The sequence below is a fragment of the Ips typographus genome, unplaced genomic scaffold, assembly GCF_016097725.1.
Source record: "Ips typographus isolate SLU unplaced genomic scaffold, UJ_Ityp_2.0 IpsContig34, whole genome shotgun sequence".
In the NCBI taxonomy this organism is placed as follows: Eukaryota; Metazoa; Arthropoda; class Insecta; order Coleoptera; family Curculionidae; genus Ips; species Ips typographus.
Window position 1 is genome coordinate 962,108 of NW_028098573.1, and position 25,064 is coordinate 987,171.

The following is a 25,064-nucleotide window of genomic DNA, read 5'->3' on the forward strand; positions in this document are numbered from 1 at the left end:
GCCGCTAGATGCCGCCACATTTCAAGTAAAATTATGCAGGGCAGTAGAATGAATGATTAATCGAATGTAAAATCGAATAAAATAAATGTTCCTGATAGCGGGTGAGCGCCGTGCAATAATATAATGGTCATTTAACAAGCTATTTTATCATTAATTTGTATAAATCCATAAATACTTGAAATACGGACGTTTTGACGGACAAATATTAATGACGGACCCACTTCTTCAATGACGGACTGTCCGTCACAATGACGGACGTATGGTCACTTTAGGCAGGGGGCTGCTTATACCTGGGGGGTAATTGTGTAACGTTTTGAACGTCGGTCGGTAAGAATTATACGTCATTTTTGAAGTTTAATATATGGAGCAAATTTCAAAATGACGTATAAATCTTACCGACCGACGTTCGAAATGGTTACACAATCAGCCCCCTGTTTCGAAAAGATCGTCGGTCGGGTATATTGAAACAAAAAATCATGAAAATTTACTTTTATTCATTAATTTTGATGATGAGCATTTGGGGCACCACTTCCTTTTCCCCCCAGGGGGTTGAAAGGGGGGGAAAAATCCTCATCTTTGGGATATCCAAATTTTAACTCCTTTGCTATAGGACTGGTCGCCCGCAGACCCATCTGCTAAAATTTTAACCCTTTTCGATCCCCCCTGTGAGGAGGGGGGGAAAAAAAAAGGGTTGCGGATCGGATTTTCGAAGATTACGTAGGGTTGTAGAGCAACCCCGATTTAGTTAACAAAATTTTTTTCCCAAAATTTTCCGGTGAATTTGTATTATAAAAATATTTCATATTAGCCCCATTTTTTGACTTTGAAAATGAAGCGAAGAAGTTCGATATCATCAGACCTAGAAAAAAAAAATCAAAAATATTAGGTTTTTTTGCAGCAGGATGCTCCTAGGACCCGTCCTAAGCCTATATAACACAATTTGTATTATAGAAATATTCCATATTAACCCCATTTTTGACTTTGAAAATGAAGCGAAGAAGTTCGATATCATCAGACCTAGAAAAAAAAATCAAAAATATTAGGTTTTTTTGCAGCAGAATGCTCCTAGGACCCACCCTAAGGCTATATAACACAATTTGTATTATAAAAATATTCCATATTAACCCCATTTTTTGACTTTGAAAATGAAGCGCAGAAGTTCGATATCATCAGACCTAAAAAAAAAATCAAAAATATTAGGTTTTTTTGTAGCAGAATGCTCCTAGGACCCAGCCTAAGGCTATATAACACAATTTGTATTATAAAAATATTCCATATTAACCCCATTTTTTGACTTTGAAAATGAAGCTAAGAAGTTCGATATCATCAGACCTAGAAAAAAAAAATCAAAAATATTAGGTTTTTTTGCAGCAGAATGCTCCTAGTAGTAGTAGTAGTAAAAGTACTTTATTGTCCAAGACGTCACGACAACAATCTTATTGACAAAGCATTCAAAAACAAACAAAAAAAAAAAAAACATAAAGTTACGCAAATTACAACATACAGCTGGACTTAAAAAGCCCGCTACAAACCTTATTTACTAATGTAAAATATAAAAATATACTAGAACATAAAATATAAAAACTAAACCTAAATGACAACTTCACACTCAGACATTTAAAAAGAATTCGTCTACTCTATAAAGAGCCTTTTCAAGTAGTACCCCTCCCAGCACTCGCCGGAACTCTCTCATATCTATCATGCTTTTGAGGTTGTCATCTATGTGATTGTAAATTCTAATGCCCTTGTATATGAGAGAATCCCTTACAAGACTGGAGTGTGGAATGGGAAGAGGTATATTGTACTCGCGCCGAGAAGCGTGCGTCCGTAGGGGCGGCGGAAATTTATTTTTGTTTTTGTGTACCAAGCATGCTGTCTCCAATACAAAGAGTGAAGGCAAAGTCAGTAAGCCGTACTTGACAAAGATGTCCCTGCAGGGAGCTCTTGGACGAGCACCGCATAAGTTTCTAACAGCTCTTTTCTGGAGCACAAAAACGGCATTAAACAAATACAGCGGGCAAGCCCCCCAGAAGGGTAGAGCATATCTTAGGTGGGACTCCACAAGTGCGAAGTACACACTACGAGCCATCTCCAGACCTAGCTCCAAAAAAGTGGCCCGTACCGAAAAGCATCCAGAGGCCAACCTCCTACACAAATCAGCCACATGATGATGAAACTTGAGGTTTGCATCAACAGTTAAACCCAGAAACTTGGAGTCCTCGACAATGGGTGTAGAGCAATTATTGGCGAGTAACCGATTATTGACCCAATGCGGATGTCCGAAACCCATTAGATGGGTTTTCGACATATTCAACGAAAGACGGTTTGCCGCACACCAACCCTTCACCCTTGCCATATCTCTCTCAATATCACCAGCCAGCCGGTCAGCACTCCCATTATGCCAAAATATAGTCGTGTCATCCGCAAACATAGCAAAACTTCCAGCAATATCCAAGGCAGCCAGATCGTTAATATATAATAGGAAAAGAATAGGACCCAGGACAGAACCCTGAGGGACCCCGCACGGCACAGCCTGCCTACCGGAAGACACCCCACCCAAGAAAACCGACTGCAGTCGACCCGTCAAATAACTCTCAAGCCACCGGAGAGCATCTCCGCGTATCCCATAAGTATAAAGCTTCCGCAACAGTATCTCGTGGCTGACACAGTCGAAAGCCTTCGACAGATCGCAAAACACCGCCGCGAAGGTCTCACGCTCATTAATGGAACGGAAAGCGCCAGAAAGCAACTCGAGCATCGCGTCCAACGTGTTCCTACCAGACAGAAAGCCAAACTGACAGTCAGCCAATACAGTATTTCGCTCAAGAAAGGAAACAACACGGCTCTTTATCAGACATTCAATCAGCTTTGATAGAGTTGGTAGTAAAGATATAGGGCGATAATTAGATAAGGATGACCGATCTCCACCTTTATGCAGTGGGAGTATCTTGGCTTCCTTGAACGATGAAGGGAAAGATGCTGTCAAAAAGGACATGTTAATTACGTCGGATAATGTTAAAATGGCGTTGTGGGGGAGACCCTCCAATACCCTAAGGGAAATCCCGTCATCAGTTGACGCCGTTTTATTTTTCATAGTTCTTATGGTTTTACGAATTTCATATGGAGAAGTGGGCTGAAACGAATCGATAATACCGGAGACATTGACGTGTTCTAAGTATGACAATGGATCTGTATCACAGTGTAAGTCCCGGGTTAAAGTGTCGGCTATTGAACAGAAGTAATGATTTAACAAATTTGCGTTTATATTTCCCTCTGGTCCCGCCAGGCCATCGCAACCAGTTCGACCTGTAATCTCGTTCACTATCGCCCATGATTCCTTTTGTTTATTGGAGGCTCCTGAAAATCGCTTGGTGTAGTACATTTGTTTGGCCTTCCCAATGATAGATCTGTAGATCTTCCTATATGTAAAATAGTAGCGTTGAATAAAAGCGTTACCGGATGCAAGTCGGAGACCATTCAGACACCTTAAATTGGCAGCAGAAATGCGGATGCCACGCGTAATCCACCTTTTCCGGTCCTTATGTTTTGGCTTTATTCGCCGCACGGGAAAGTTACTATTTACAATGTTAGTGAGAGTGGTATGAAAAGCACCCAAGGAGTCAACATCACGAAACACAACACCCCAGTCGAAGAATTCACACTCACTACGAAAACGGGAAGAATTTCTCCGGCAAAATATTCTTCCCAATCTGCCCGCAGCCACCGGACCGGATGACAAGGGAAGTCGAGTCAGGACAGCCCTATGATCCGAAAGGTTCAAATCCAGCACATCACACGAGACCTCGTCCTCATGAAAGTTAGACAAAACGTAGTCTATAGTCGTAGAAGAGGTTGCTGTGACCCGTGTATAATCGTTCACGTGCATTCCGAGGTTGAAAGACCTAAATAGGTTTGTTAGTTCAATCGTGGAGCCACCCTCAGTGTTCGCGAAGTCCACGTTCAGATCGCCGGCCAGCAGGAGCCTAAACGCCAACGGAACTCTCGAAAGAAGACTCTCAAGGCGCTCCAAGAAGAGCCTCAAGCTACCCTTCGGAGGACGGTAAACACATACAATATACATCTTCAATGTGCCAGAAAAAACAACACAAAACTCAAATACTCCCTCAAGCACCAAACCATCGAATTTATCAGACGCGACAAAACAATGATTAACCCGATCATTCATCAGGATTGCAGTACCGCCGTGAATTGAACTAGTTCTAGAAAACATGGTCATTAGAGAATATCCCGGCAGGTACAAGGGTTCAGCCGTCCTAAGCCAGTGCTCCGTCAGTAAGACGAAGTCTGGAAACCCAAGTGCCTCCAGCGCTAAAAAAAGACAATCAGTTTTACTGCGAACAGATCGGATGTTCAACAATAGAAGAGAAATTCCCGAAGGGACACTCCTTAATCTAAAAAAGAATCCTGATCGGCTGTCAATTGAGAAGCCACGGGGACCCTCTCAGGCTGGCCAATCAAAGCATGGTCAACCACTAGACTTGATCGAACACCCAACCCTGTCAAGTCGACCGTGTCAATATATATTAATGTAGACAAGGAAAAAGCATGCTTCATCGCGCAGCTTGATCTGACATACAGTGCCAGATTGTCGTGGAGCCGCCTTCTCGTCATTATATGCTCACCCCTTATAACTGAATTGTTCAATATCCTAACAGAAACATTTTTACAGTCTGCGAAGAAGTCATAAAACTTAATGTACTTCGAAAATTCTTGGGCATTAGATGGAGAGTAAGTTAAAGAAAAAATTATATTTGTAAATTTACCTATTAAAGATAACCTTTTTAAGTGAAAAGCCCTTAACCTACCTGTAGACTTAAGGTTAAGGCAGACAATAACACTGTCTCTTGAGCAAAACTCTGTAGTCAGCCTGGCAATCCTATCCGCCATCCGGAGGACAGAAAAACCTGAGTGGCTCTCCCCATAAAGTGAGTACTCGACGTCATCCAGCACAGCTTTCACGCCCGCAGCAACTCCCCTCGAACTGCCGTCACCAAAAACCAGGACTCTGGCGACTTCGCCCGTATGCTGCCGAGGTAGACAATCGGCGATGGGATCCCCGAGAGAAGAGAAGTCACCCTCCAAGTGCCGCGAGCCCTCTGCTAGTTCATGAAATAGCGAGATAGTGGGGCGCCCGCCGGACGCAGAAGGACCAACCAAGTTCACAGGATCCGAATTGCAAGACAGCGAGCGGGGCATCAGTCGATGCAGCTCTTCCAGCTCTTTAGTCAAATATGCGTTATCTTGTGAGAGAGTCTCTATGGTATTGATCATTTCAGCATTCGTCACTTTCAACCCAGAAAGGGCGTCAAGCACCCTGCGGAGGTCCTCCCATTAGCCTCCGGAGCCAGCATAGTGTTCCGCATTTGGGTCACTTCAGCCTCAACGTCGGCTGAGCCATCGGAGGTCTGGCAGGCCATATCACTAGTAGAGGGAGGGAACACTAAAATTGTTTCGTCAAGGGCACTGATATTTTGCCTAAGTTGTAGAACACTCTTCTGCATCTTAGGCAATCTACAATCTGCTTCCTTGTCGATTTCGGCGACGGCGTCTTTTAAATCTTCTGTCGTACTCCGTATTTCGCAGTGAATCCGACGACATTGAGCACGAAGTTGCCGTATTTGCAACAGCGCTTGCTGTGGAAGTGGGAGGTCTCTGGACGCCATAACTGGAACAATACGACTGAATGTTGCGATCTGAAACGGGCACTATTTATACTCTCGCCGAGTCCGTTAACAAGCCACACCCACCCCGGTTTTGCCAAACGGAGTCGGTTCTTTTCAGAACCACAAAATATAATTAAAAGAAATTTGATTTGAAATATAATTGTACGACCTTAGAAAACATTTTAGCAATGCAATATTTACGTTTAAATACAAAAACAACTGAAAATTTCCATGCGGTCGGTCGAGTGGCGCCATTGTACCGTTGCCTAGACGGAGCGTTTGTTATGACGCCTAGAACGACCGTCGGCCCGGACTGACTAACGGTAAACAGTATGTTATTTTGCTGCTTTTATCAATCAATAATAATACTTTGGTTAGTTTGTACGTATATTCAGTATGTATTTATGTTGTGTACTATAAAGTTGAACTACAAATTTCTTTTAGTAAAATGTTTGTGGTTTTTAAAAAAAACCGATTTATTGTTAAACAATGTAAATTGTTTAGTTTTCTGAAGCATGAACAGATAAACGTCGCTCTGCTAACTCCAGGATCTTGTCAATGTCCGAAATGGCATTGTCCAGGCTCCTCAGCTGAGTTAGAAGACGAAGAATTTCCTCATGCTTCTTAGCCATTTCCCTTTCAAACTTTTCAAGGCCCTTCTCTCTTTTCAAAAGAAGTGCCTTTAAAGAATGAAGGAGTAGGGTCAGGCGTTTCAACTCCTTTTCATAAAGATTTTCAATCCCTGCAACAAAACTTTGTTCCAGCAGATTGTCGTCTGTGTCGGAGAAGTCAAATTCGTCGGCCATGGTTGCTGCGCTGCTTTTCTGACGGTGGGCGAAACGATACTGAAAAGAAAAAAACTACCCTTGACTATTTATACGTTTTCCGAGTCCGTTAACAAGCCACACCCACCCCGGTTTTGCCAAACGGAGCGACGTGATTGGTCTGCCGGGCCGTATAAATATGGTACCGGAGCGCATCGTGGTTCAGTTTTCAGTTGTTAGCGATGTCGAGTGGTGAACGGGGTGCTTTAACTGCAGTTCACGGTTGACGAAATGACCGAGAAGAAATCACTTTCATCCAAGGCAGTACGTCTCCGATTCCACACGGAGATGTACAATAACGGCGTGGAAGTGGAGAAAACGGCCGTTGCTTGCGTGCTAGTGGTGGCCGAGGCGGAAAAGGTGCTTGATAATTATTGATATTATTAAGCACCTTTTATAAAAAAATCGGTTCTTTTCAGAACCACCAAATAACATTAAAAGAAATTCGCGTGGAAGCACAATGGTGCAATATTCCGGGGTTACGTAACATTTTTAGCAACGTTAATAATTGTACATGTACGTGCAATTATCAAAAAAAAAAAATAGAGAAGTAAAAGTAAAGGCAAGAACGTTAAACCACGTGCTACTAGTCTTGCCTTATATTTCAATATATTTCCTTGTTCATCCCTTTTAATTCTAAACATCCACTTGCAGTTTATTAGTTTCTTATGTGGTGAATTTTTGATATATGTCCATGTTTTATTACGATTTAGGGATTCAATCTCCTCTTCAATGGCCTTGAGCCAAAAGACTCGATCTGACCTTTCTTCAATCTCACTGTAATTTCTGGGTACTTCATCCACAAATAATGTTGCATTTAAAGCCATAAGTTCAATATCTTCATGATCAACATAATCATTTAAATAATTTGGTCTTCGTCTTAATCTATTACTTTTCCTTAAACTTTTATTGTCATTAATCCCATTATCACTGTCTGATTCCTCACCATTTTGAGGTTCTTCATAATCATGTGTTTCACCAATCTTATCATCTTTTTCTTTATCCAATTCTAAGTTTTATAATAATAGTAATAATGATATTTATTTAGCCCAATGGCTACATAATTTCACAAATATATCAACAGATCTCATACCATACTATTAAAACTACAATAATCAAATGGCACAAAACACCGCTAAAATATAAAATCGTAGACACAGTTACCGTCTCGTAAAAAAAGAACAATATACACACAATTATTACAAATTAAAAACAATGAGCTTGTATATATCGACGAAGTTGTTTTTTAAAAACGTTCAAACTCTCACAGTCTTTGAGATGCGGCGGGAAATTATTGAAATCCAATAATCCTCTATACAATAACGAGTTTGAAACAATATTGGTCCCTGGTCTCACATTAATAATAAAATCAGTTTTATTCCGAGTATTGTATTCATGAGTATCACTAAAAGTCTTTACCTTATTGCACACATAATCAGGCAAAATCCTATTCTTAATTTTAAAAATAAAAATAAAAGCGTTGAAAACTATTTTTTGCTTAACAGACAACAAATCAGTACAGCTCAACATGTTTCTAATAGGCGTATATCTGTCACACTTTATCATTATCCGCATCGCTTTGTTTTGAATCCGCTGGAATGGCATGTTAAAAAGCAAAGTACTGCAAAACTCTCAAGATGTGGTTGAGCCAGGACATTATACAGCAGTCGCTTTGTATACATTGACAGAGATTTACCTATTCTTGCAATAAAACCCATCTTACGCGCAAATTTCTTCATACAGTATTCTGCATGGGCTCGGAATTTCAACTCTGCATCGAGCACTACTCCTAAATACTTTATTTCCTCACAGCCTTCTACCTTCAAGTTATTTATCTTAATCTCTATTTCACTTTTATTTAGCACCGATAGTTTACACTTTTCTTGAAGATCAAATCTTTCATTTGAGTCACACACTTTATTTATAAAAGTAATTGTATCATTGTTCAGGTTTTTTATGTTATGACTCTCATCAAAAGTAACATTTCTGGCAAAGTTATATTTTTATTTACAGGATCCCATAGACGATAACCATTATCTGAATATCCTACCATTATTTTTATTTCACCTCTTACATCAAATTTTCCACCTTGCTTTTCTTTTGGTATATGACTGTAAGCAATATAACCAAAAGTCTTTATATTTTTAATATTTGGTTTCTTTTGATAAAACATTTCAGCAGGAGTTACAGTTTTTAAAGCAACTGTTGGACTCCGATTAGTCAAGTAGGTAGCACACAACAATGCTTCACCCCACATATCTTTAGATAAGCCTGACTGTAATAACATAGCTCTCCCTTTCTCAAGTAGAGTTCTATTTAATCGCTCAGCACATCCATTGAGCTGAGGTTTATAAGGTACTGTATAGTTAAGATGGATTCCTCGAGCTTCACAAACATTTTTAAAATCATTAGAGCAATACTCACCACCATTATCACAACGAAGTGAACCAATCTTGCAGCCTAACAGATTTGTAACCAAGGCCTCAAATTTTTTAAAACAATAAAATACCTCACTTTTTTTTCAATTAAGTATATCATGGTAAAATGAGTAAAATCATCTAGAAAAGTAACAAAGTAACTTTTGTTATCATAAGTTGTTGGTGTAATTGGTCCACAAACATCTGTGTGTAGTAACTCTAGTGGTCTTTTTGTTACTTTTCCTGATTTCTTATTAAATGGAAACCTTCCCAGTAAACAATGTAAGTCCCATACAATGCCTAAAACGATCACAACGCGACATTGCGAATCCACTCCCTCAGCTATCCGAATGTCCGCCACAAGGTCTCGCTCATAGTCATCCAGGCGACTTTTATGATGAATTTGACCATGCCTTGCAAAAGCGTCTTATCGGAATCGCATACAGAACTTTATTTAGACATCCCCATGGCTACACTTAAGAGTCGCAAATAAGTATCCGAAGGTTTTCTCCTAAATGTTATTTAGGTAACTCACGAGTGTCAAAAGTAGATCCTCTTATGGGTGTCGCATGTGAGACTTTTTGTACAGGGTGCTGCATTTTCGATGGTTTTACGGGGTACAGAGAAAACGGTAATAGATAGAAAAAAAGTAGCATACGTGTTCTGATCTCTTTTTCTGAGCTGAGATGACTGGCGAAGAGTGGGCGGCGCAAACTTCTTTTGTTTCAAAGATACGGGGGGTTTTTGAAAATTGGTCATTTTGGAACCTCCTCTGTATTTCATTTGCTATTAAAGTTATCAAAAAAGGAAAAACGGTTTCCGGTAGAAATTTTGACGTAGAATCCAATGGCGTAGTCAGTTTTTTTCTATTACGTTTAGTTTCTGACATATGACAGTAAGTTATATTTTTTTAAATGGAACACCCTATATATTTTTAGTTCATTTAATTCTGTTGATTTTTACTTTTTCAACGGTGTATTAAAACATATAAGTTTGTAAACGTTAATTTTGGTAATTAGAAAAAAAGCGTTTCCTTAACAAAAAAGTACTAAATAATATGTATAAAAATACCCAGTCGAAACAAAATTTGGCTATGTTCTTTTTAACATGTTACATGTTGTTTATAAACTTTTTTCAACTTTTACCTTAAAAATAGTAGAAAATATAGTGACGGTAGAACTGTTTGTAACTTTGATTTTTAATAAGATTTATTAAAAATATTTAATTTTCTGATGTGTTAAGCCCGTTTTAGACTATCCTATTTCATGTACCAGATCTGGTGTAAGAAATAGGCACACAATTGTCATGATTCTGGGATGGGACTGATCTGGGGTTGACAATTTTTCTGTTTTACACTATCCCATAAATGCTCTCAGATATGATCGAATTATTTTGACGCTTGACAGAAAAATTACATAAATGATTGTTTATAAACCGGTTTTGAAGTTTTAAGCACAGAGTTTAAAGATTCAAAGTTTTGAATTTTGAGGTTAAATACTTTATTATTTGTTTTTATTCTGGACTTAGTGCACAAATTGTGTTTAAAAACAATATAAAGTTGATATGGATAATCTTGATTCGTATTTTATATTCCAATTTGCATGTTGGTCCACTTTTGTCGTTTTGACAAAAAAAAATTTGTGAACGACGAATTGCTAAAAAGCGTTTGCAAAGAAGGTCTGCCAGAAAAGTGTGGCAAGAAAAATGGCTTGCGAGGAGACAAACAGGTCGAGGAATTCTGAGTTTGCTGCACAATGAACTATTGTTGGAGGATCCTCATCATTATAGGAACTTTTTACGAATGGACAATGCCTGTTTTGTCAAACTTCTGGATCTTATTAAAAATGACATACAGAAACAATCAACCCATTTAAGAGAACCGATATCTGCTGAAAACAGGTAAATGGGAAATGCACAAATCCTATTGATTTAATAACCCTATAGTCATATTTTTTTTTATTGATGTTACAATGTTATACTATAACTTAATATGAGTTGCACTGATATATATCAAGTAAAATGTAAATACTTGTATAATGGGTTAAGCTGAAGCCAAAGTTCTGTTAGGCCCGGTTGTAAAAAAGCAGTTTGAACCTAGTTCTGCTGAATTATCGACTGGTGAGTTTCCATTTAAATTGCATTGCTGTCACGCTGACATTTCAAGCTTGAACCGAGTTCAATATTTGAACTGCTCATTTACAACCCGCCCTTAATGATGACAAATATTAGAAAAAATTAAATAGATTGCTTTGTACATAAAACCTTTATTCTTCTGTTTTTATATTTCCTTAAAAAGTATGGCTTTTTTCAGGTTAGCAATAACACTACGATATTTAGCAAGTGGCAATTCTTTTCGGGATCTCATGTATTCAAGTAGAATCCATGAGAGTACTATTAGTCTTATAATACCGGAAGTGTGCAAGGCAATAATTTCAAATATTCAAGAAGAGTATATAAAAGTAAAAGATATCACACTGTTTTATCAGATATAATATATGATAACACTATTGATGTAATTTTTAGTTACCAACTGATAGCCAAGGATGGACAGTTGTTGCCAATGACTTTGAGAAGCTCTGGCAATTTCCATTTTGTTTAGGAGCTGTTGATGGCAAGCATGTAAGTTTTGAGGCCCCAAGAAGCTCAGGTTCTTTTTACTACAACTACAAAGGAACTCATAGTATAGTATTACTTGCACTGGTAGATGCTACTTTCAAGTTTTTATATGTCGATGTGGGTGTGAATGGGAGAATAAGTGATGGAGGAGTGTGGAGAGAAAGCAGCCTTAAAAAAGCTATTGATAAAAGATTACTAAGTTTTCCAAAAGATAAATGTTTTCCTGGCTCAACTATTGAGGTGCCATATGTTGTTATGATGTAACCTCACGTTAATGAGATTTCAACATTTTTTCAATTAGATAGCTCAAGGTCGTGGATTAATGGCATGAGTTCATAAGTATCTATAAATGAACACACTTGGAAATACTGCAGGAAATCAAACGAACCATTTGTTGTATATGTACACGTGTATATTACAAATTAAAAAAACAAAACTACAATATTTACAACTTACAGGATATTTACAAAATTTACAAAGAGTTGCCACAAAAGGAAAAGGTTGAAAACAAAAAGAAAGTTAAATTTGAAGTTAAAAAAAACAGGAAAAGTTTTCCCAGTGCCACGCCGTCTCTAACTGCCCTTACCAGTTCTTAAGACGATGTTTGGGTCCTGGAACCTCCAGTATCCTCTTCCCAGTAGTCAGTAGTGGCCACCGCTGATTTCCAGGTAGGAAATGGGGTCCAGAGACTGGTGACAGGTACCTAAGGCAGAAAACAGCAGAACACCAGGGAAAACGAACAAACAGCTTCAACACTTGTTCCGGCAACCAAAAAGGTGACCAGAGGTGATGACAAGTGTTGAAGTTGTTTAGAGCAAACTAATATTAACTAAAAAATTAAAATAAAATAAAACTAAATCAAGTGAGGAATTGTGGTGGTTCGACTCTGACCTTCTGAAACTCTGTGGCCGCTGATTGGCTTTTCCAACACCTGGGTTGGTCCGGAAAACTCTGGACAAAGCAGTCCCGGTCAGGCTGATTCAATCCCCGATTGAAATGTTCTTTGGTCGGGAAAACCCTTAGATCTCTGGTCAGAAAACCCTTGGATCTCTGGTCGGAAAGCCCTTGAAATTCCGGTCGGAAAGTCTTTGAATCCCCGGTTGGAAAAGTCTTGAATCTCCGGTTGGAAAATCTTTGGATCTCCGGTTGGAAAATCTTTGTATCTCCGGTTGGGCCGAACACAATGCGCTCAGAAAAAAGGTCAGATGTCGGCAGTTCGGGTGCTGTAGTGGTAAAGAGACCGATATCACAAAGTGGGGTGATTAAATAGGCCACATGGCACCTGACACAAAGAAACGCGACCACAAACCGACGCTTCCCCGACAAAAATCGAAACCAATCACGTGACTACGGCACCCGATAACTTATCAGGTCACGCACCCACATTTACAACAAAATGTGCACAAAGTGCAATTGGAGGATTTAAGCGATCGGAATCGGTCTACTAGTGTAACTAGGCCCACGGACATTGAAAACACAAACCAAACGAGTAACGGACGAAAACTCTATTTCGTACGTAACAATGTCATGATTGCTGATGATGCATTTCCTTTGGCAAAAAGAATGATGAAACCATACCCTCAAAGAGGACTTTCAAAGGAAAAACGAATTTATAATTATCGCCTTTCAAGAGCCAGGAGAACTGTAGAAAATGCATTTGGAATATTAGTCAATAGATTTAGAATCTTAAAACATGCGATTAATTTAAGTCCAGAAAAGGCTGAATTAATAACATTAACATGTTGTATTTTGCATAATTTTCTGTGTACACATAACAGTAAATACAGTGAAGTACAAGAGGAAACATGTGAATTACCAGGAATTTCACAGCAAGGTGAGAGTCTAATTTTTCACCACATTTTAAGTTTTTTTTTTCAATTCATATTTTTTTTCTAGGTGGACTTAGATGTACCAATGATGCAGAAGGATTCACTAAATCACTATTAAGAGTTTAAGGATTGGCTGCTTGTTGGCCGGCTAACATAATGTGATGTTGGCGATAAAATTCCCTCTTCATCACATTCATACACTCCATCCGCAAGTGTCTGGGTCTGTAACAGAAAATTTTTCATATAAACATTAATCTAAACTTACAATATACCAGAAAGGAAACGTAAATTTATACTTTTTCTTGTTCTACAAATTTAAAATATCAACTTACATTCATATCTTCTAAAGTTAAAAGATAATTTTCTCCATCTTCTCCTTGGAACTTTTCTGGTTGGGGCACCTGCTTACTGCAACTTGGCTATGAATCCGATATGATGAAGGTGCTTTTCGATGCTCTAATTTGTAGATGATCATTTAGGAATGCTATCTTTGAATAATACCAGAGGGAAGGATGGTATACCTACACAAAAAGCAAAAAATAGCAGAAAACAAAAATAAAGTTGTTTGTGTACTATACAAACCCATTCCAGATCGTGTTGCCTCCAAAACTTTTTTCCTTTCCACGGAATAAGTATTGCGTAGTCCCTGAATTTTTTTATTAATGTCCTGTATTGCAGTGCCAAGGCGTAACATATTCAATTTTTTTACTATTTCTTCCAGAGCCATGTTTCGTTTGTATTTATTGTGATAGTCTTTATGTTTGACTGCATACAAACTTGGATGCAATTCATATGAATCGATTAGTGCCTCAATTTGATTTTGGGTCCGCGAAGCCATTTCAATGTACACAAAATAATAAAACTCTAGAACACAACAAAGCGAAAGCCGTTAACACTGAACCACATTTGTTTGGTTATGTGATATGTCTAGATTTAATTTGTATTACGCATGCGCGCGGCTTAAAAATGTGTTGGAAATAGAGCATGTCCTATTTTTTATCACATTTACCATACCATCTAAGAATTCAGCCAATTTTCTGTCACTTTTCTGTTTTACACTGTCGCGTTTAATTAGTATGAGATTTTGTACAAGATCTCGTACAATAAATAGGATAGTCTAAAACGGGCTTTACACAACTTTTGTATAATTAATCATGATTACTGGTCGCCAACAAGTAACTGTGATAACAATGATCTACAAGATCATCTAGATGATCTAGAGGATTTTATTGATGATAGAGACCAATATTTTATGGGTGTTGTAAAACGAAACCAAATAGCTGACAGCCTTTTTAACTACTGATCGACTGCAGTAGATATAGTGTAAGGTGTAGGTATGTACTATGTAGGTATACATTACTTGAAAATGATTTAATGCCTGTTTTCCTGACACATTTTAAGTATAACTTAAGCTGAGGTTTGAATGTGACAAACAGTGTAAACTGAACTTATCTAAATCTAAGCTGTCCTTAAACTCAACAGCCAATGTCGGAAAAATGGGCATTATCATTAATGAACTAAAATCAGATAAGTTGTAAACCATATTGTAACATAGACATTACACTAGGTGCCGTTACCTTAAGTTGCCCCGGTCTCCCCCAGTACCATGTTTGTGTCAGCAAGTTTGGCGAATTGGGGTCATGATGTGAGTATAAATACTGTACCAAAAGCACGTACAGATCACTGATCTCTGGGTTAGTCTGGGTATGCCTATTGTGGAACTTAACGTGGAGCAGTAGGTGACCAAGTGCCACACCCTAGATCAGCCCTAGCAAAGGAAATAGTGTGGGCGAGCAGCTTAAGTTGCTGTTCCTACTTACCTCCCTTTGTTAGGTTCTTCACGTCTTTGCCGGCTCGGTGAATGCCCTCGGACCTAAGTCTAGGGTTCATTCACCACCGCTAAAGCGCTGCCCTCCGTGTATCTTCAGCCTAGCCAGTTTCACATCATGCTCCCTGCCATCTTGGCCATCTGGGGGTAAGATAACTATCTAGACAATAAGGCACTATAACGTAATAAAAGTGGGTTACCTGTGGAATCCTGTGTATTCTTCCCCCTCAACCAACCCTTAACGTGACAATATAGTTATGCTTTTTGGCTTTTATGTATTAATTGAAAATAAAGTTTAAATCAGAAACAAATATTTTATTTACATTTTTGTACTCAAATAACTTACTAACCTTGATTCAAAATCACATTAGTAGTATTAGCACACACATTAAACACTAGGTTAATTCTAATCTGAGTCGCTGTCTTCTCTTTTTCTTTTTCGAGATTTAATTTCTATCAGTTTGTCCAATTGGTTTAAAAAACGTTCTCTTTGTTGATTTTGGGTTTCCATTAGACTTTTTAATGTAGTGAAATGCTCATTTCGTTGTTCAATATCCTTCTTTGTCAACTCAAGAAGTTGTGAATTAGTAGTCATTTTGGATCTCGGTGTTTCAGTGGTGTTGAATCGGTTTTTTATTTCTGCCTTTGCATTTGAGGAATTTGCCTCGATATTTGCACTGCTTGAGGTTTCTGTTTCTTCAATTTCTGGAGTAGAATTAGGGCTAATGCCGCTGCTAGTAGTTAAAGTTTCTACAAGTGAGTCAATTAAGTTTTTAGGGTTAGTTTTATCTTTGTTCCCTAAAATGCTATGCAATAGTTCTAAGTGTGATGGAGGGTCTTTTTGACTTTCTCCAGTAGATTTTTAATGTTTGATATATAGAAAGTATTGCTTCTGCAAATTTGCAAACTTCAACTTCAACTTTTCTACAACTTCCTTTCCACTACCACCCACATTAAATCCCATCTCTCCCATTTCCTCTGCTATTTTTTTCCATAACTGTGACTTGATAGTTTTTTTATCATCAAATCGATTGGAGTATTTCTGTCTTAGGGTTAGAAATACTTCAGTTGTTTGAAAGTCCTTTGGTGTAGGCCTTTCCTGTGTCCAAATTGGAGCAGTTGGGTTATTCTCAATGGCTGAACTTACTTCAACTTCAGACTCTGTTGTTTCATTGCTTGGGCCAGTAAATTTATCAGACCCTTGAACAGCTTCAACAGAATGACCTTCTCTACCATTTAAAACTTCTTCAATGTATTTTTCTGCACTGATGGGGTCTGTAAAATATAATTATGTTGTTATAATTTTGATCCATTTACTATTAAATACTCACCATTAAGTAATGTATTGGCCATCTCCATATTCACAACAACTCGAAAATCTTCACCTCTGTGATTTATCAGAAGCTCCATCATTTCTTCACTCTTTTCCTTTTCCATTTCCATTCTGAACTAGGGCACGATCAAGGAACAACTAATTTAATTGAAAAATAACCTCCAATCTTTTGAATTGAAACTGAACTGACAAGTGAAGTGATTTGTATAACCGTCTTCTCTACACCGTGAACCCAAACAGATCCCGGTGAACAAGTAGTGACGTAATCATATGACGTCAGTCATGTATTCCCCTGTAACCGTTATGTCGCTAAAATGAGGCGGTAACAAGAACCTAGATCACAGTGATTCAACGTGATCTCGCGAAAAAAATTGCTTAATAACAATTGTTCAAATGTCAAACAATGACACTTCGAATGTGGCCAGATTTAAAAATTGCGTTCTTGTTGGGACACCCGATAGTAACAATAATCAGAAAAACAAATTCATAGCACAGAATCAAATGATTCACGTGCCGGTGTCTGTTCTCGATATACTCAAAATTTGGATGTTTTACCACAAATCATCAAATATTTTCCGAGCGCATTAACCGAGAACTGTGACAGTTCAATATACTTCAAAAAGAATGTACAAGTCAAGATTTTTTCACATTAAAGCGTAGAAAAGTTGAAAACTTGGTCATAATTTCCAATTACAAAAATTGTGAAATTTTAACCTCAAAATAAACTCGTAGTTTCAATAGCCGTTTTTTATGAAACACAAATAATTTCGACATATAAGACGATATTTGTATACTTACCTAACATTACTTAACTTATATAAAACGTTATATTTGAAGTTATTTATCACTCACACTAAGTAACTAAACAAACGTAACGTCACTACATAAATACAGTGAATTTAATTTTGGGGATGCACAGATGGTATAGATGCTTTACCGGCAAAGGCATATTTACTGCGCATGTCATAAAAACCTGCAGTTCTGCCCGGCTAGATGTAAATATATCTCATAAATGACGTTTTAAAGAGCTGGTACAAAATTATCGATTTGCAGTCCGGCCGCAATGTGCCGATAAGCTTATGGTATTAACGTAATACCAGTGCGCGCTAAAGGATTAAACAATCTATAAAATAATATTTCCCTGATCCAGGAGATCCTAAAATATATATAGTATTAACTTTTGGAAGTTTTTTATTAATAACATTAATACATCAATCAGTTAAAAAATTTAAAATACTTGTTTCATCATTATTATAGATATTTGGGAAATTCATTCCTTAAAACTAACATCTTCCAAGTGTGCGCTATCTCGCTGCAAACATTCCTCGAATCTGGACCTCAAATTGGTGAAAACTCGCTGGCACATTGCGCGGGGTATAGCTGTCATTTCTTCTTGGATATTAGTCTTCAACTTGTTAATCGTGGCTGGATTATTGGAGTAGACTCTGCTTTTGAGGTATCCCCACATAAAAAAGTCTGGTAGGGTTAGATCCGGACTTCTAGGCGGCCATGCAATGTCACCCCGGGGCTATATCAGTTTCCCAGCAAACATCTCGTTTATGACCGCCATGGAGGCATTAGATGTATGGCATGTCGCGCCATCTTGCTGAAACCATGTCGCACGATTATAGCCTTCAAATATTGCTGCAGTTGCGGGAAAAAAAAAATTCTTAACATGGCTATGTATCAGTCTGAATTTACAGTGACAGATTGCCCTTGTTGATTTTCGAAGAAATAGGATCCGATTATTCCGTGCGCTGATATGGCTGCCCAAACGGTCACTTTTGGCGAATGCAGAGGCTTTTGATGTTTTGCGCGTGGGTTCTCTGCAGCCCAGTAACGACAGTTCTGCTTGTTGACATGCCCATTTAAATGAAAATGGGCTTCGTCGGATAACAGAATGTTGTTGAACAAAATCTCGTCGTAAAATTGGATCATTTGGCTTTAATTCTTGCACCAGTTGAATTTTGTACAGGTGTAATTTCAGATCTTTCAACAAAATGCGACGCAAAGATGTTCTGGATACCATAAGTTCGGCTAATCGCTTGCGAGTCGATAGACCAGGATTACGTTGAACTGAAGCTCTTGTTCAATTGTGTCTTCCGTTCTTGTTGATCTTGGGCGCCCCGCAGGTTTCTGTTCGAGAACCGAACCAGTTGCTTCGAACTTTCTGACCCACGATCGAATCACACTTTCCTTTGGACATTGATTTAAGTCATGTTATCCAAATTCGCGCAGAAACAAACGCCGAATAATAGCGCACGAATCGCCATTTCTGTAATAATGTTTAACGCAGAATGCACGTTGCGCTCCGGTGAAGTGATCCATCGCGACTAAATTTCCGAGAACCGAGCTTCTCAACCCCACCACCCGCACCGCCCCCTCACATAAGGTTCAAACGCAAGAGTGTTTTTAAAATCGTATGCCTTTCTGGCCCACCCTGTATTGAAAATGCAGAAGTTCATTTAAAACTTGTACTGAATCTTCAATAGAATAATAATAATCATCTGTATTACCATGAAAAGCTGGGCATACAATGGAGTTTTGTTACTTATCCACTCATAAATATCATTTGTACTTTTTTCAACCAACTCAGAATTAAATAAATCCATAGCAACTTGTATTGAAGGGTGATTTTTAAACAAATATTTAAATTTTGAAGTCATCCATATTGTACCGTTGTACTCCTTAATGACACACTTCTTGTACAACACTGTATATTGTTTACAAACAATAAACTGACACTGACACTTAACCTCGTAATCTGACAACTTCGACTTCACTACAACCATCAACTCAACAACTCCCTAACTAGGCCTGGTTCAGCTGCTTATATAGGCTTCCATGGTTTCTAGAAAGTTCCCAAGTATTCATGAAATTGACTTTCTCTCTCACACTCATTAACCTATAACATAAATCTCTCTCTATATAAGCAACGGAGCCAGGATTTTCTAGAACACAGACAAAAGAATGTAGAACGTAAACAAAGCAACGTAACATACAGGGGTAACAACAAATAACTAAAGAAATCCTAACTAATTATCAAAAGTTCGCTTCGCAACACTGCCCCCCTCCTAGAGTTGATCGTCCCGATCATCAACTTCACCAGCTTTGGGTGGTCGGTAAGGTGCAAGTCGATCCAGGTGAACTATTTTCATTTTCGCCCGATGTCCTCGCTGTATTCTGTAGACGACGTCGTTCAGACGCTTTATAACGTCGTAGGGTCCCTCCCATGACCTCTGTAGCTTCGGTGACTTTCCTTTCTTTCGAGCAGGATTGTATAACCAGACCTGATCACCGGCTTGGAATCCGCTGCTGTTGGCCCTTTTGTCATATCTTGTCTTTAGTCGGTCGCTTGCAAATTTCAACTTCTGCCGGACTTCCTCATGGATCACGTGCAAGCGTTGCGCCAATTTTTCCGAATAGCTATCACAAGAGGCTGGGGGTTCTTCCGGTCGTCCAAAAAGAAGATCCATTGGCAAACGAAGCTCCCTTCCAAAGACAACACTAGCTGGTGTTTTGCCAGTGGAATCATGTACTGCCGATCGATAAGCCATCAGGAACAACGGAATGTGCTGATCCCAATCTGTCTGATTGTTATCGACGACTGTCCTTAGGTAGTTGTCTAGTGTCCGGTTGAAACGTTCCACCATTCCGTCTGACTGTGGGTGTAATGGAGTAGTTCTGGTTTTCCTAATTCCCAATCGGTCACACACTTCCGTGAATACTGCCGATTCGAAATTACGCCCTTGATCCGAATGCAGCTCCCTCGGTACTCCAAATCTGCAGAAGAAGTTGTCAACCAGAACTTCTGCTACAGTAGCGGATTCCTGGTTTGGTATTGCGTACACTTCTGGCCATTTACTGAAGTAGTCCATTGCGACCAAGACATAGCGATTTCCGGAATTAGTTTTGGGAAAAGGTCCAGCTACATCAACGGCAATCCTCTCAAACGGAGCTCCGACATTATACTGCTTCATACATCATCGGCTCCGAGTTTTGGGACCCTTGCTACTGAAACAGTCTGCGCAACGCCGACACCAATCTTCTACATCTGAGCGGCTTTGTAGCCAGTAGAACCTTTCCCTAACTTTATTTAACGTTTTGTTGATGCCAAAGTGCCCTCCACCAATTCCACTATGGGCTTCTTTCAGTACGTCACTAACTCGGTTTCTTGGCAGAACTACCTGTAGTCGTTCTTCTTTCCCATCCGGACTTTCCCATTTTCTTTTTAGTAAATCTCCATCAATAATAAGGGACTCCCATAATGCCCAATATCCCTTTAATGTTGGAGACTTAGCGGAAATCTCCTCCCAATTTGGTCTTTCTCCACGCTCTTTCCAGTTAATTATCTGTCCTAAATCGGGGTCTTCTCGTTGATCGGCAGCCAAGTTTTCCCGATCCCATGCGATGTCATTTTTCAGAGCGTTCCTTCGACAAGGCTTTCCAAATTCAGCTATCTCCAGGCGTTTACAGTGATTGCAACCTTCCACACAAGGTCTTCGTGACACTGCGTCCGCGTTTCCGTGCAAACGTCCCTTTCTGTGTTCAATCTGGAAGTCATATTCTTGAAGTCTTTGCAACCATCGAGCTATTTGTCCTTCTGGATTTTTGAATTGAAATAGCCATTTCAGAGAGGCATGGTCCGTCCTTAGTCTGAATCGTTGTCCGTACAGGTATTTGTGAAACTGCTCGACTGTTTTCACTACGGCTAACAGCTCCTTCCTGGTTACGCAATAATTTCTCTCTGGCTTTGATAGTGATTTGCTGAAATAGGCGATCACTCGTTCTTCACCATCTTGGATTTGAGATAAAACTCCGCCTAAACCAATATTACTAGCATCTGCGTCCACAATAAACTCTTCCCCAGGTCGTGGAAAAGCCAAAACTGGTGGAGAACAAAGGGTTACTTTCAGTTCTTCCATGGCTTCCTGACATGTTGTAGTCCATTCGAAGGGCTGGTTATTCTCCGTCAATTTGTGTAGGGGTCTGGCTATATCAGCAAATCCACGAACAAACTTTCTGTAATAGGAACACAATCCCAGAAAACTTCTTAATTCGTGCTTGTCTTTCGGAACAGGCCAATTTTTTACAGCTTCAGTTTTCCTCGGGTCGGTTTTTACTCCTTTTGACGATATAACGTGTCCCAAGTATTCGACTTCTTCTTGGAAAAAGCTGCACTTCTTCGGATCTAATTTCAGGTTTGCCCCTCTGAACTTCTTGAAGATTTCTTCAACGTTTTGCAGGTGTTCTTCAAATGTTTTGCCCATAATAATGATGTCGTCTAAATAAACAAGACAGGTTTTCCAAGTCAATCCTCGTAGAACAGTTTCCATTAATCTTTCGAAGGTTGCCGGAGCATTGCAAAGTCCAAAAGGCATGACGTTAAAATGCCACAAGCCATTTCCAGTTGAGAAGGCAGTTTTCTCTTTGTCCCGTTGATCCATCTCCACTTGCCAGTATCCACTTTTTAGATCCAAGGTGGAAAACCATTTTGCGTTAGCCAGAGTGTCTATGGTGTCATCTATTCTGGGCAAGGGATAACTGTCTTTCTTAGTAACTTCATTTAGTCTTCTATAGTCCACGCAGAATCTTGTCGACCCATCTTTCTTAGTAACAAGTACCACAGGAGAACTCCAAGGGCTGGTGGATGGCTCAATGACGCTGCGATCCGCCATGTCCTGTATAAGATTTTCCACTTCTGCCTGCTTAGCCAATGGGAGTCGTCTGGGTCTTTGCTTAATGGGCAAATAATCCCCTGTTTCAATTTTATGCCTCACTAAATGAGTTCTTCCCAAATCCGTTTCATTTAAGGCGAACACGTCCTTGTAGTCGTGAAGCAAACGGTCAAAAGTCTGTTTTTCTTGATCAGTCAAAATTGAGCTCGTCTTTTTCATTAAGTGCACCAAACACTCAGGAAGGTCACTGTCGGGGTTTGGTTTTGTTTCGTGCGACTCCTTAGTCACCATAAGTACTGGTTCGGATTTGGCTATTATATCGCCCTTTTTTAATCTTTGACCACATTCTTTCAAATTGGCGACTTTTACGTATGCTTCGCCGTTTTTCTGTTGGACTAGGGTGCGGGCTACAAGAACTCCCTTCTTCACAGCATCATCTTCCTCTTCATAACTCGGTTCTATCAGCTGAAGTTTGCTCAATTCCGTTTTTCTATCCAAATTAACTTTAACGATGGTCTCTGATCTTGCAGGTAAGTTGACATCTTCTTGCAACGTGACTTTCCTCACACGCATATCTTGTTCGGGTGTCATCATAACAATCTCGTCCTGTCCAGTCTTGATCAGTCTATTCTCCAAATCCAGCTGGAACTTGTGTTGCTCCATAAGATCTAAGCCCATTAAGACGTCATCAGTTATGTTGGCCACAAAAACGGTATGGTTGAAGACATGCCGCCCAAGCTTCACTTCAGCTTCATGGATTCCCAGAACAGGCATTGACTCACCAGCGGCAGTTTCCAATATAAACTTTGTACCAGTGTCGCTAATCCTGCAGTGTTTCACTATGTCCGGCCTTACGATAGTATGGCAAGTACCGGTATCAACAACCATTTGGCAATCCCGGCCGCAAATCTTACCGGTCACTATTAAGCTGGTGTTTTCGTGCTGAAGACGGGCTACTTTAATTATGGTTGGTGGGGCTTGACAGTGTTGCGTAGCCAGCTTTTGCCCCGGAAAACTGGCTACTCTTCGTTTTCCTGGTTCTGCATTCTTCTAGGTTTGCGGCACTGCGATTGAATGTGCCCCTTTTCTCCACAGTTCCAGCATTCCAATGACCGAGTAAACGTGGTGGTTTGAGCGTTTCGGTTGTTCTGACTTCTTCTATTTAACGCTCCCATTAGTTCTTTTCGAAATGTCTCCAGCTGACGATTCAAGTCTGACTGAGTGATTGTGTGATCTGAATTGGAATATCGGTTTCTCGGTTCCGGTGTAGGGCTTCTGACTTGACGCACTCGAGTATGTCCTCGTGATACCTGCTTGACCGCCTCAAACTCCAAAGCGTAGGCAAGAGCATCATGCAATGTTTGACATCTCGCTAATCGTATTGCTTGCTCTGTGTCACAATCTTTAAGACCTCGTACAAAAGCCCGTACTGCCATTCGCTCTCTAATGTCGTGAGAGGCCGTTGGATAAGCCAAACTAATCGAGCAATGTCGGCTTCATACTGTTGAAGTGTTTCCGTGCTTCTTTGGGTCCTACTAGACAACTGAGCTTCGTATACTTGTTCTAGGTGCTTATTTCCAAATCTCATCTCTAAATGTTGGATTAAGTCGTCGTAGTTTTTGTACTGGCTCTCGTCCAAAGTCTGCAAAACCTCCAGTGCTTCTTCTCGAAGTGACAAAACCAAGGCAGTGGCTTTGTCACTTGATGCCCAGTTGTTGGCCTCTGCGGCAGCCTCAAACTGTTTTTTGTAAACCTGCCATGAGGTCTTACCGTCGAAAACTGGTGGCTTAATATTTGAGCAGACACTAGAACTGGCGACTACGGTTGGCTTTGAAGACTTTTCCTGTAGTTTGTCAAATTCCTCTCGCAAGGTCTGAACGGTCTCCTCCATACCGCTTATCCTCTCATTTACCTTTTCTTCCAAAATTTCCATCCTGTTGTCCATTTCTCCTTTTATTTCATTTATTACTCGGTCTAATTTTTCTTCTTGTTGTTGAAACTGGTCTTTAATTTGGTCTTGGCTCACTTTCATTTCTTCGAACTTTTGGTCCTGACTTGCTTTTAACTCCTCGAACTGCTCTTGACTTATTTGGCTTGCTTTTAACTCCTCGAACTGCTCTTGACTTATTTGGCTTGCTTTCATTTCTTCAAACTTTTGGTCTTGGCTTGCTTTCATTGCTTGAATCATCTCCATAAGTTGTTTCATTCCTTCATCCATTTTGGCGCTTTGTCGTCGTGTACTCACAGGCATTCAACACACCTTCTGCTTTTGTCGGTTTATTCTGTCTTCCTCTGGATCTCTTCTTCGATTCTCCAATCCCACTTCTGACACCAAATGTACCGTCGTACTCCTTAATGACACACTTCTTGTACAACACTGTATATTGTTTACAAACAATAAACTGACACTGACACTTAACCTCGTAATCTGACAACTTCGACTTCACTACAACCATCAACTCAACAACTCCCTAACTAGGCCTGGTTCAGCTGCTTATATAGGCTTCCATGGTTTCTAGAAAGTTCCCAAGTATTCATGAAATTGACTTTCTCTCTCACACTCATTAACCTATAACATAAATCTCTCTCTATATAAGCAACGGAGCCAGGATTTTCTAGAACACAGACAAAAGAATGTAGAACGTAAACAAAGCAACGTAACATACAGGGGTAACAACAAATAACTAAAGAAATCCTAACTAATTATCAAAAGTTCGCTTCGCAACAATATTTTAGTAGATAAAATATTTAATATGTTTGATGTCGGATATTGTTGAAAGAACTGAAGGAGTTCTTCTTCCAAATGTCTTTTTTGAGGTCCTTTATGCGTTTTATTTGCTGTGTAGCTTCCCGTA

The 25,064-nt window shown here is 39.5% G+C and overlaps 3 protein-coding genes across 3 annotated transcripts in view; all 3 read right to left on the bottom strand.

Annotated features, from left to right (window-relative positions):
• Nucleotides 1–25,064, bottom strand: part of LOC145739679 (uncharacterized) — a 256,327-nt gene that overhangs the window by 217,486 nt on the left and 13,777 nt on the right. The gene's annotated exons all lie outside the window — the stretch shown is intronic.
• LOC145739710 (uncharacterized) lies at nucleotides 1,610–5,292 on the bottom strand. Its single transcript, XM_081995005.1, has 2 exons — nucleotides 4,926–5,292; nucleotides 1,610–4,329 (listed from the first exon to the last, which is right to left on the bottom strand). The coding sequence occupies exons 1-2, from the start codon at nucleotides 5,290–5,292 to the stop codon at nucleotides 1,610–1,612; spliced, it is 3,087 nt and encodes a 1,028-aa protein (XP_081851131.1).
• LOC145739666 (uncharacterized) lies at nucleotides 15,228–16,815 on the bottom strand. Its single transcript, XM_081994975.1, has 2 exons — nucleotides 16,530–16,815; nucleotides 15,228–16,473 (listed from the first exon to the last, which is right to left on the bottom strand). The coding sequence occupies exons 1-2, from the start codon at nucleotides 16,639–16,641 to the stop codon at nucleotides 16,061–16,063; spliced, it is 525 nt and encodes a 174-aa protein (XP_081851101.1). The 5' UTR covers nucleotides 16,642–16,815; the 3' UTR covers nucleotides 15,228–16,060.

Excerpts from the sequence above, each read along its gene's own strand:
- LOC145739710 (XM_081995005.1), bottom strand. The coding sequence starts at position 5,292 with ATGATCAATACCATAGAGACTCTCTCACAAGATAACGCATATTTGACT. Across the intron at positions 4,330-4,925 it reads TTATGGGGAGAGCCACTCAG|CGCTGGAGGCACTTGGGTTT; the intron begins GTTTTTCTGTCC and ends GTCTTTTTTTAG.
- LOC145739666 (XM_081994975.1), bottom strand. The coding sequence starts at position 16,641 with ATGGAAATGGAAAAGGAAAAGAGTGAAGAAATGATGGAGCTTCTGATA. Across the intron at positions 16,474-16,529 it reads GGCCAATACATTACTTAATG|ACCCCATCAGTGCAGAAAAA; the intron begins GTGAGTATTTAA and ends TATATTTTACAG.